The sequence below is a fragment of the Anolis sagrei genome, chromosome 3 (genome assembly GCF_037176765.1).
Source record: "Anolis sagrei isolate rAnoSag1 chromosome 3, rAnoSag1.mat, whole genome shotgun sequence".
Taxonomy (NCBI): Eukaryota; Metazoa; Chordata; class Lepidosauria; order Squamata; family Dactyloidae; genus Anolis; species Anolis sagrei.
In genome coordinates this window covers 217713828-217726107 of record NC_090023.1, presented here as the reverse complement: position 1 = coordinate 217726107, position 12280 = coordinate 217713828, and the positions used below count along the sequence as shown (strand labels likewise).

The following is a 12280-nucleotide window of genomic DNA, read 5'->3' as shown; positions in this document are numbered from 1 at the left end:
TCTGTTTTGCTATTTCTGAACCTTATGCTTCCATGTCTCTTTTTCTCCTCCCCTTCTGCAAAACTGAAACAGGCCTGTGGTTAGTACAGTGACACATATCTCCCACTCCATATTGGAAAAAAATAATAAACATTAGATAGTTTAATTGTGTGTATTTCAAGTCACCTGTGACCCCATAAATTTAATAGGGTTTTCCTGGGCAAGGAGAACTCATAGTTAGTTTTAGCCATTCCTTCCTCTGAAATACAACCTATAGCATCTGGTATTCATTGGTGGGCTCCCATCCAAGTATTAACCAATACTGCTCTTATGTTGGTTATAACTGTGTTGTATTGGTTTATCTGATGTTTTTAATTGGTAAGTGTTTTACTGTTGTGTTTTAATTGTAATTTTTTGGGCTTGTCTCTTGTAAGCTGCCCTGAGTCCCCAGGGGAGTCGCCAGCCATCTCCCCCAGGGGAGATGGCTGGCGGGGTATAAAAATAAAGTTGTTGTTATTATTATTATTATTATTATTATTATTATTATTATTATTCGAAACACAACAAGATGGGTCCACAGCAGACAAGATCACTCTGCTGGCTGTTGTATTGGATCACATGTTGGGCATTTCCCAAGTGTCTAGGACTGTGTGATGTATCGGCGAATGATGCGTGCAGATCCCAGTAAGGTGGCCTTTGCCTTTTGCAGCTGGCAGATGGTAATTTTGTCAGTGCCGATTGTGTTTAAGTGCAGGCCAAGGTCTTTAGACACTGCACCCAGTGTGCCGATCACCATTGGGACCACCTTTACTGGCTTGTGCCAGAGTCATTATTATTATTATTATTATTATTATTATTATTATTATTATTAATGTTATCTCCCTAAGATAAGGCAATTAGCTTCACACAGGACAACTTTGCACAATTTCCCTATCCATTTACAAATTACTTACCCACCTATTTCACAGTATAGAACTTCTACTGAAGGATTTTGGACATTTTGTTGCTGTTTTCACATTTACTGAACATTTGGGCAACAAACTAGACATGTGCTCTTTCTATCTAAATCTAGATACATAGTCAGGACAAGAAGAGTGCTTCCGATCAGAAATTATTCAAGTGTTAAATCTCTTATTTTGAAAACATTTTTCTGTGTCTTTTTTTTAAAAAAAAATATCCAAAGTAGTTGGTTACCCTCATTGTGTTTGGAAAATTCTGACATTTACAGAAACTCTTTTTATCCTGACTATTGAATCTATTGGATTTATCTAAGTGTTGCAGTCGATTGGCTGGATCTACCCAAATTGGGACTAATCAAAAGGATGCCATGCTCTGTTTTTTTTCTTTTTGCAATAAGCGTTTTAGAATAATCGCTGATATTCCAGTTCTCTTTAAAAGCTTATATCTTAATTGAGACTGAAGCCAGCGAATAAATACCATAGGGTTGCTGACAAATGTTTCTGCTATCTCAGGTAATACTTTGCACCAAGGAGGTGTCTGTAGGAGCCCGCAAGAATGCTTTCAATCTGCTTGTAGAAATGGGTCATGCTTTTATCCGCTTTGGTCCCACTTCAAACGGTGAGTCCTAGGCTATTCCTTGAAAACACAATGCCCCTTCCCCTCTCTGTGCTCCTCATCCTTCTTCCTGGTACTAAACCATGTAACACTAACCCTATTCTTGAAAAAGTATACCAATTTTGCATTGAATCCCTGATTTTTGAGATCTGGATAGATGTTGTTTTAACTAATAACATCTGTATATTATTGTTTTGCATAATTATATTCATACATAGGAAGGAGGATTTTACATATTATAATTTACTGTCATCACTTGTCCCTTTTAGAAATCTCAATTTGACTTCTTTTTATAGCTTCAGAGATCTTAGTGAACATAGTTAATATATTTTGTTGATTGCGCATATAACCGTAAAGGTGGGAATGTTTGGTACTTACTGCACTCAGTTGTCCATCTGATATTAAATTCCACACCAATATCAAAATGCAAAATTCTCTTAGAATTGCTTGAAATCAAGGCTTGGTGTACCCCATTATCTTCCTTTTATTTTTTAAAAAATCTTGGTAGTTTATATTTTAGAAGTTAGAGCTTCCTGTAGCCAGATTATGAGAGATTTGCTGTCGTCCCCAGTTTATTATCTTATTACTTGTTTCCTGTCCCCTTCGCCATGTTTCCTGCCAAACATAATCATTTATGTCTGTCTCGTTGGACAGTGGATTTTACTGAACCAGAATTTGAGTATTTGGTTTTCTACCTTTTGTTAGGAAAAACTACCCTAAAATATACAGCAGAGCATCCAAAAACAAAGAGGATACAAAAGTTGAGCATCAGCTCACTAGCGAGAAGGGTGTGAAGTGCCGTGTGATGTGGCTGTAAAGAATTAAGATCTTAGGAGGCAAACATGCAGAGTCCAGTCTTAAAAATCACAAAAAGTTTATTTACAATAATAAGAAATAACTGTATTTCTTAATAATCAAGAACTGGGCCTGATCTACTCTAACATCTATCTCTTCTAAGGTTTCAAGAGAGGGAAGAACTCAATCACTACATCTCTCCTGGCACACAAGCAGAGAGAGATCTCAAAGCACACAGCACATACTCTCCATAGTAAAGTGTAAGAAGGTAGAAGTCAGATTCAAAAAGCTTGCGGTAGAAAAGTATCCATTTTAAACAACCAATGAGAATGAGAGCAGAAAGAGAGAGAAGAAATTACAGTAGATACATTCTAACTGCCAATACATGAGACACAGGGGAAGGGAATACCCTCAGCCTATACTAAACTAACTGCTCCTCGTTGAGGACTTGAGACTTGGGCAGTGTGGGGCTTAATTCCAACACCTTCCATAGTGGCTCTTTAGGGTTTCAGAAAAGAACCTTTCTTAGCTGTAAGTATAGAGAAGCTAGGAATTGCCCCTGGGCCCTTTTTCAGATTGCATAGAGGCCTAGCTCTTAGTATTTTCTCTAGGTTGCTTGGACCTAGGCAACGAATTGTTTTCATTTCTTTTACTGAACACATCCTTCTCTGAACATTTCAGTCCCATTTTGGCCCACCTGGGAGAGACTCCGCCATCTTAGTTGTTTGTGTGATTGTTGGTACCCTCTTTGCAATAATCAAGATAGATGTAACCACCTCTCTTTATCATTTTTCAGATGGAATACAGCGTTATCTCCTCCTGATCTATGCGGGCTTGACCAGCTCTGTCACCATGATCAGCTGTACAGTGCTTGCTCTTGCCCGTCTGCTCTTTGAATTTAAAGGTAATATAATGGGATTTTAATTGGGTAATGTTGTATATCCCCATCAATTAAAAAAAATCTCTGAAAGGCTAAGCGGTATACAGGAGCTGTCTGTAAACTGAACTGCTGTATATACAGAGAAAATACATTATTTTACATTCTTAAGGTTGTGACTTCTCTTCCAGATGGGATTTTTGTCTCTTCGGGTTCCTTGTAAGCACTGCTAGGCCTTGTTAGAAATTTGTAGTGGGTTTCTGAATGGAATAATTCTTTATGCTTGATAAGGACCTAGAAGGGAGCCAACATGGTGTAGTGGTTTTGAGTGTTGGATTACAACTCTGGGAGACAGGAGTCCAGACTTCCACTCTGCTATGGAATCCCACTGGGTGACCTTGGGCATATCACATTATTTAGGCTCAGATGACGGCAAAACTCCCTTTGAGAAAATACTGCTAAGAAAACCTCCAATAGGGTTTTCATAAACTGGAAATGTCTTAAAGGTAGACAACAGCAACTACAAGAACCCAGAATCATCTGTGTTGTGTTTGAAAGAGGAAAATAATTTAACATATGCCTTTAACATAGCCTGTACTCCTTCAGATCAAGTTGCGCCAGATGCCCTGGAGCAACTAATGAAGCATGTGTGTCTCCTGTTGGGTTCCCGGACACGAGATGTGGTCAAGTCAGCTTTTGGCTTCCTCAAAGTGGCAGTCTTGCTCCTGGACACAGCTTTAATGGGTCGGCACATGGAGACCATGGTGAGATTGGGGAAGTGCATTGAGAGAGTGTGTGGGAAATAAGACCTGGTAATGAACGTGGCCTTAATTTGCATAACTAAAAGGAAAAGAAGCAGCATTTAAATGCGCGGAACATAGCCCTGTCTCAAGTCTCCTTGGTAGTTCCCAAATAGTTCATAGGTCCATGTTGGAATTACTGGTGCATCCTTTGCTTAGCCTTGTTCAGCATTTCACTTCTACTTTTAGCAAGCAGTAGTATCTCATTGTAATGGGTGTTCGTATATGAGATAAAGCAGGGTCCTCAAACTAAGGCCTGGGGGCCGGATGCGGCCTTCCAAGGTCATTTATCTGGCCCTCGCTCAGGGTCAACCTAAGTCTGAAACTATTTGAAAGCACACCACAACAACAATCCCATCTCATCAGCCAAAAGCAAGTCCACACTTCCCATTGAAATACTAATAAGTTTATATTTGTTGAAATTGTTCTTCATTTTAATTACTGTATTGCATTTAAGTGCTTTTTACACTACAAATAAGATATGTTCATAGGAATTCATTCATGGTTTTTTTCCAAATTATAATCCGGCACTCCAACAGTTTGAGGGACTGTGACCTGGCCCTCTGTTTAAAATGTTTGTGGACCCTGAGATAAAGCATTGATGGTGCTGACTTCATGAAAGGAATTATCTGATCACTGGTGAGAATTCTGAGGTTTGTGCTCTTCTTTTGCAGTTAGAAGCCATAGGAGGATTGACGGATGACATGAGGCGCCATTTCCGCATGAAGATCCGAAACCTCCTTTCCAAACTGATGCGTAAATTTGGGTTAGTGTTGGGTCTAAGGAAGATGATGAATGGTATGCATAATTTGATGAAATGGAGGAGGATACTCCAAGGCCTGAATCCTATTGGGAAATATACCTATTGATTCAATGGGATAGATAAATGAACTTGTACATGTTGATTCATCATTCAGGAACTGATTCAAATAATCTCCTCAAGTAGGAATACCAGTTGAATTTGGACTTAAGTTGCATCAGACATTTCTTCCTCTGGAGCGTTTGCTCCCTAGAACATTGTGTCTTAAATTGTGCAGTCTTGTTTATATATATTCATGGAAGTACATGTTTAGGCTGGACATAAGGCACTGTGGGATGAAAGTGGCAGTTAACAATTACAGTGAAAACTGCAAAGTTGTAATCAGACATTATTTCTAGCATTGGCTTCAATCTTAAGACATCGAGTAAGGTGGGATAAGGAAGATTAGCCTGGTACTGGGTGAAATAGGTTCCAAATGGCATAACTGGTTTTATTTATGAAGCATCCCAGCATGATCCAAATGTTGATTCCTCCTCACCCTTTCATTTTTTAGAGAACCAGCATAGGGACTGGGGAACTAAACTCTTACCTGTAATGGAAAACACACCTGTATAAGCTTACCTATGTAGTCTGAACCAGTATTTTGCGTTATCTGGTAAACGCATTTTCTTTAGCCAAGTGAATGAAAGGATTCTGGATCAGACATAACTGAAAACTTGGAAGATGGCATGTGAGGATATTAATCTTGTATAAGAAGAATTGCTTCTCTGTCCTGCTTCTAATGTATCTAATGCATTTACTGACTTACCGTATATACTCGCATACAATCCGACCTGAATATAAGCCGAGGCATCTGATTTTAACACAAAAAACTGGGAAACTTTATTGACTCGAGTATAAGCCAAGGGTGGGAAATGCAGCAGCTACTGGTAAATTTTAAAAAAATAGATACCAGTAAAATTACATTAATTGAGGCATCAGTAGGTTAAATGTTTTTGAATATTTACCATACTTCAAAGAAAAACAGTATACTAGCTCTCTAAGTTGAAAAGGAGGTTCAAAAAAATAAAATGGTATCAACAATTTTACAACAAAAACAACAACAACAATTTATTTGTACCCTGTGTGGACTCAGGGCAGCTTCCAACATAGTAACAGGCAAACATTCAATGCCTATATTAAAAAATAAACAAAATACAATATTAAACATTATACAATAAGCTAAAATAAACAGTTGCATTAAATAATTACCATTAAAAGCAGGTTGGGGACTCTGCTGCCTCACCGGGGTGGAAGACCTGCACTCGAATATAAGCTGAAGGAGCTTTTTCAGCCCCCCAAAAGGGCTGAACAACTCAACTTATATTCGAGTATATACAGTATCTACGGATAATGTTGGGAGCATGGATCAAGAGAGGAGCTGGTTTCTATGACACTGATCTCTGATTTCCTCCTCACAGCTTTGAGCCTTTGCAGGCTTTGCTCCCTGAGGCATATCATAAGGTGCTGCTGAACATTCGGAAAACTGAGGCAAGGAACCGAAAACGGCAGGCTTTGAAGCGGGTAGGAGCCACCTCTTCAGAAGAAGAAGGGGCGGGAATGAGGCCCAGGGGAGACAGGTATGGATGGAGTTCCAGGTTGGAGCCTTGATGTTCTAAAGCAGAAGCTAAAAGACATTTTAATTTAAAGATTAAAAGAGATTATGCTGGTGCCGCAGCAGCTGAAATGGCCCCTGCTTTTTTGCTTTCAGCATGGAGGAAGTACTGGCTGATTCTGACTCTGACCTGGAAGAAGAGGATGTCAAGCCGCGCAAAAAAGAGAGTAGACAAAAGCTACAGAAACAAAGCCAGGCCTGGCTCAAAGAGGGAGAAAGTGACGAGCCTCTCAATTTCTTGGACCCTAATGTGGCACAGAGAGTTCTGGGTAAGGAGCAGGAGGAAGTTGGCACACACTGTCAGTTTAGTGTCTTTGCTTTTTTTTTTCATCAGAGGAACCGCTTTGCCTCCTTGTAAACTTTGTCTGCTCTTTCTTTCAGCAACTAAGCCAGGCCGTAGCCAGACTGGGAAAACCAGTAGTGATTTTAAGGTGTCAGCTGATGGCCGTCTCATCATATGCGAAGAAGAAGAGGAAGAGCAGGAAGAAGGAACTAAAGGTACTGGTGAATGAGGCCCACTGAGTGACCTAATGTCATCGTCGAAAGATTTGACTTTTGATAATCTATCAACTATTACATTGTTGATAGATTTGTGAGCCAAACATTTAAGTTTGTTCGTAAGCTGTGAAACCAAATCCTGTCATTACAATGCAATAATATTATGGCAATTTTATCAACTCAGATTCCTTGTCACTGATGAATGATAAAAGGGAAGACTATGAGTGCATCTGCACTGTGGAATTAATACAATTTGACACTTTTACTGCCATAGCTAAAAGCTATAAAACCATGTGATTTTGATTTTGGCGAAGCACAAGTACTCTTTGGAAGAGAAGTCTAAAGAAAACTACAACTCTCACGATACTGTAACATTGATCAATAGCACATAAAATAATGCCAGAATGCATTTAATTTTATGGTGCAGGTGCATCCTATAAGGTAGATTTCCTCGTATCACTTTGTGAGCTTTTGTGATTGGCACGTCAGTTGTGATTTATTTATTTATTTATTTATTTATTATTTGCATTTATTGACCGCCACTCTCAGCCCGAAGGCGACTCGTGGCGGTGTACAGAACACAGAACATAAAGACAACAGTTACAATAAATCAGAGTCATAACACACAACTTACTAACAACAAATAATTAAGCTAAAAATCCGCTTCGTCTTGTTTGGGTCATAATCCATCTCGTCGTCCTTAGTCCATTCCGGTGGTCATTCCAAAACATAGCACTTAACTGAAGGCCTTTCCAAAGAGCCAGGTTTTCAGGCCCTTACGGAAGGCCATGAGGGAGGGCGCCTGTCTAATTTCCGCAGGGAGGGAGTTCCACAGCCGGGGGGCCACCACCGAGAAGGCCCGTTCTCTAGTCCCCGCCAAGCGTGCCTGTGAGGCAGGCGGGACCGAAAGAAAGGCCTCCCCGGATGATCTCAAGGTCCTCGTGGGCTGATAGGCCGAGATGCGGTACTCAAGGTACTTTGGGCCGGAACCGTTTAGGGCTTTGTAGGTTAGCACCAGCACCTTGAATTGTGTGAGCTGCCACTTTACACTTGTAGGTAAATGGAAAGATGTTGGGTCATCACTAAACTACACTTGCTCAATAATCTTTTGTGTATATTCCAGTGCTCATCATCTTTAGTCTATACAAAGAATAATAAAATATATTTAGGCAGTATAAGCTACATGGGGAAGTATTCTAGATTTCCATTTTTAATTTAATGCAAGCTAGTGCTTACCTCCTGCCCAATGTGTTGGTGAATTTTACCTCTCAAACCCAAGGTTTTATTAATTGTGCTATATCCTTGTTTACTATGGCTTGTGTTGTTTCCTGCAGGCGTAGATGAAGAGATGGCAGATTTAATGCAGGAAGTTGGAATCCGGAGTGTAAGTAGCATGATGGGCAAAAGAGTGAAGTGAAGACAATTGTGATTTCAAGCATTCTCTTTAGATGTGGGCAATATTTATGTTGTTGCCTGGATGAACTACTCTCTTGCATTTAGAGAAAGTTCGACCTGTCTGTCAAGCATGGGAGGCATTGCCACACAGATTATACTATAAATTTGGGAGTTCTTTAACATGCTAAGAAGCCTACTTTATCCTGCAAGGACCTATGCTAATGTCTAAAACTTGTGTTGCAGAAGAAGGCTCAGAAGCGCCGATTCAGGGAAGAGGCAGATGACGAGGAGCTTGGTACTGATGTACAATCCAAATACAAAGGTAAATGCATGCTCTTGTGTTATTATTACAGACCCTGCCATGGAGTCGGGAGCCTGTAACAGGACAGGTAAAAGAGTAAGAAATGATAATTGGAGGGTTTAGTTTAGTTGAAGATCAGTCTACAACTTTGTCCATCATACAGTAGCAGATGAAAATACCTTAGTGTGATGTGTTGCTTATTTATTTATTGTGTCAGGAGCAGACCAAACAGTTGTACTATGTTTTTTTTTTTTAACAAACAAGCAAAACACAAAGTTTGCAAGCTGGTAGTTGATTAAATGTCGTTTGACCAGTAGCTGGCCACTTGGAGTGCCTCTGGTGTTACTGTAAGAAGGTCCTCCATTGTGCATGTAGCAGGGCTCAGGTTGCATTGCAGCAGGTGGTCTTTAGTTTGCTCTTCTCCACACTCACATGTTGTGGATTTCACTTTGTAGCCCCATTTTTAAAGGTTGGCTCTGCATCTTGTGGTGCCAGAGCGCAGTCTATTCATCGCCTTCCAAATAGCCCAATTTTCTGTGTGCCCAGGGGGGAGTCTCTCATTTGGTATCAGCCATTGATTGAGGTTCTGGGTTTGTGCCTTCCACTTTTGGACTCTCGCTTGCTGAGGTGTTCCAGCGAGTGTCTCTGTAGATCTTAGAAAACTATTCCTTGATTTAAGTTGTTGACGTGATGGCTGATACACAAACAGGGGATGGGCTGGAGATGTCACTGCCTTGGTCCTTTCACTATTGGCTGCTACTTCCCGGTGGATGTCAGGTGGTGCAATACCGGCTAAACAGTGTAATTTCTCCAGTGGTGTAGGGCGCAGACACCCCGTGATAATGCGACATGTCTCATTAAGAGCCACATCTACTGTTTTAGTGTGGTGAGATGTGTTCCAAACTGGGTGTGTTGCTCATTTCACACTTCATCCTTAAGACACTAGCTAGGCCATCAAATGCTGTAACAATACTTCTGTGTGATAAAGAAGTTACAATAATGTGGTTGGCCATCAGGGGGCAGAGTTAAGTACATATTTACATGGACAATTACAGAACAACAGTTTCTTCTATCTGTTAACTTATATCCTTTTTTTCTTTGCCATTTTCAGCTGGAGGCACTGGAATCCATCGGCCTCTGGGCAAGAATGCATCAACAGGGGTGGAATACAAGGCAAAGGTATGACCACAATGCAAAGAATTGGGGCTCACAGCAGTTGAATCTGGGATCATTTGCTTCCACGTGATTCAAAATAATGTTTGTTGGGCTTGACGACTAAATATGGATTTATAATATCCTCAGAGAATATGTTAAATAATTCCTTTCCTCTCGACAGACTTTCATGAGACATAACTTAAAGCAATGGGTCTTCACATATCTACCAAGATCAAAAAGCTCTCTGTACAGAGGCTAGTCCAGTGTTTCTGTGATGGATCCTATCATAGTGCTACAATGACCTTGCCCTACTTCCTTGTGTGGACTGTTAGTCGGTACTCTTTTAATCTGAATATAATTCTAAGTCTGTTCTATCTTCACAGCAAGTTCTAAGCTTCTACATCAGTGGTTCCCAACATTTTTTGACCAGGGATTACTCTCCAACGTTAATACCAAAAGGGTTATGAATCGGTTTTTGGTCAACTTTAGATTCAGTTTGGTTATTTGGGGTGCTGATTCAGAAAATTACATTGGCTGGACTACATTTGCTCTAGTTTCTAATACAGAACATATGCCATCCAGTCATCGCATGTGCTCGCCCTCAGAAAACCATATGTAATAAGCTTTGGAACTACAAGAGGGTTTTGTGAAACCAGTCGCTCTCATTGCAACGGTATAGTAACAGTAAGGCCACGGACCATATTTTAGTTCTTGCAGATCACTGGTCGTCTACAGACCACAGGTTGGGAACCACTGTTCTACAGTATAGATAAAACTCATGGTGTTTGGGAAGCCACAGGGCTCAGTGAGGTGTGTGCCATAGAGCTTGGTCTTGACAACCTGCTCCTAAGTATTGATTTCCGTCTATTCCTACAGAAAGGTAAAGGTGACATCAAGAAGAAAGGACGTCTGGATCCTTATGCTTATATCCCACTGAACATAGCAAAGCTGAACAGGAGGTATGATACAGGGATAATGCGGGAGAATATCAGAAATGTCTACCTGAGAAAGGTTCTGAGGGTCCTTAGTTAGAGGTCTTTCCTATCACCTCTTGCCTTATAGTGGAGATAACAACTATTGAATCTGGGACTTCTACTATTTCATATGAACTATCCTTATAGGTTAGCGATGGAGAAACCTCTTACTGAGCAGTCTCTACCAAAATCACTTATATTTGTAACATTAGGCAGCTTCTGCTGAATCCAGTATTTCAGCTGAGAACGTCCTGTTCTGTTCATTGAGAACTATAGCTTACAAATGCCCCTCTTAGGATGTTGCATCTCTTCTGCTATATCAATAGTACTTATTCTATTATGTGTTCTCTCTTAATATTCTTTGCAGGAAAAAGGCAAAACTTCAGGGACAATACAAGGGCCTGATGAAGGGAGCTCAGCGTGGTGCTCAGGCAGGCAAGAAACATCGCAAGAAGCAGCCCCATGTCTGAACAAGAAAGGATCCTTTCGCTAATCAATGATGCAGTTCCTTTCAAGGCAACTAACTGCATTGGGACTCCATATTGCTGCCTTGCAACATATGCTGTTGTCTGCAAATGGCACATGAACGCTAAATTTGTATGATTGGCTATGTGTACCAGAATTCTCAGCTAGAGGAAGAATAATGAAAGATGCATATTCTATTCTGTTCCCATTCTGATATTTATAAATCCTTGCAGTAGAATTTTCTCCTGCTATTCTAGTTTCCTGGACAATTAGGTGTGCTTCAAAAGCATCGCTTTTTTTGGCTTGAGTTTGAACAAAGCAAAAAAGTCTCCTAATGAACATTACATAATAAACATTAGTAAGAAAAGAACATCAGCTTCCACAGGCTATGTTAAAGCAAATATCTTCCAAAAGCTGCCTTTCTAACATCTCTAAGAGTATAAAAAGAAGCTGCCTGTTCTGTCATTTTGGTAGGTAGTTTAAACAATACCAGAAGGAACCACATTGTTTCTAGGAACTGGAAGATCTCTAAGAGTTTCCAAAATCTTATTCTGAGGGAGAAGATGAGTGTTGCATATTTATGAAGATAAAGGAGAACTGTCATGAAAATTGCTGCCATGAAGAAATAAGACCTTTTGAGGAACAGCAGGCTGTTTGCCCTATTTCAGATAATTTCTTACTGGCTTTGAATTATAGAATACAAACTCCAAAATGTATTTGTTGCTATTCAGCAAAGTTAGATTCCTTTTTCAAATTTTACCTGTTAATAATCTTCTTTGCACATGTTTTCATATTTGTTTATATACTAAAGCAAATATTAAGGACAGTTACCTTTAAAAGAAGGTACCGCGAGAAGATCAAACCAGTCCATACTCCAGGTAATAATGTCTGGCTGCTCACTGGAGGGAAGGATATTAGAGGCATAGATTAAGTACTTTGGCCACATCATGAGAAGACAGGAAAGCTTGGAAAAGATAATGATGCTGGGGAGAATGGAAGGAAAGGGGAAGAGAGGCTGACCAAACACAAGATAGATGGATGGTATCCATGAA

General features: G+C 40.1%; 1 protein-coding gene across 1 annotated transcript in view; it reads left to right on the top strand.

Annotated features, from left to right (window-relative positions):
- The window catches only part of RRP12 (ribosomal RNA processing 12 homolog), a 33934-nt gene extending 22336 nt beyond the window's left edge, over positions 1 to 11598 (top strand). The window contains exons 23-34 of the mRNA XM_060768232.2: positions 1452 to 1557; positions 3146 to 3253; positions 3833 to 3990; positions 4701 to 4792; positions 6247 to 6405; positions 6537 to 6709; positions 6822 to 6938; positions 8273 to 8322; positions 8577 to 8655; positions 9746 to 9813; positions 10666 to 10748; positions 11131 to 11598. Coding sequence (XP_060624215.2) covers positions 1452 to 1557; positions 3146 to 3253; positions 3833 to 3990; positions 4701 to 4792; positions 6247 to 6405; positions 6537 to 6709; positions 6822 to 6938; positions 8273 to 8322; positions 8577 to 8655; positions 9746 to 9813; positions 10666 to 10748; positions 11131 to 11233 — 1296 coding nt within the window. The 3' untranslated portion in view covers positions 11234 to 11598. The remainder of the gene's footprint in view (positions 1 to 1451; positions 1558 to 3145; positions 3254 to 3832; positions 3991 to 4700; positions 4793 to 6246; positions 6406 to 6536; positions 6710 to 6821; positions 6939 to 8272; positions 8323 to 8576; positions 8656 to 9745; positions 9814 to 10665; positions 10749 to 11130) is intronic.
- Positions 11599 to 12280: the final 682 nt, after the last annotated feature.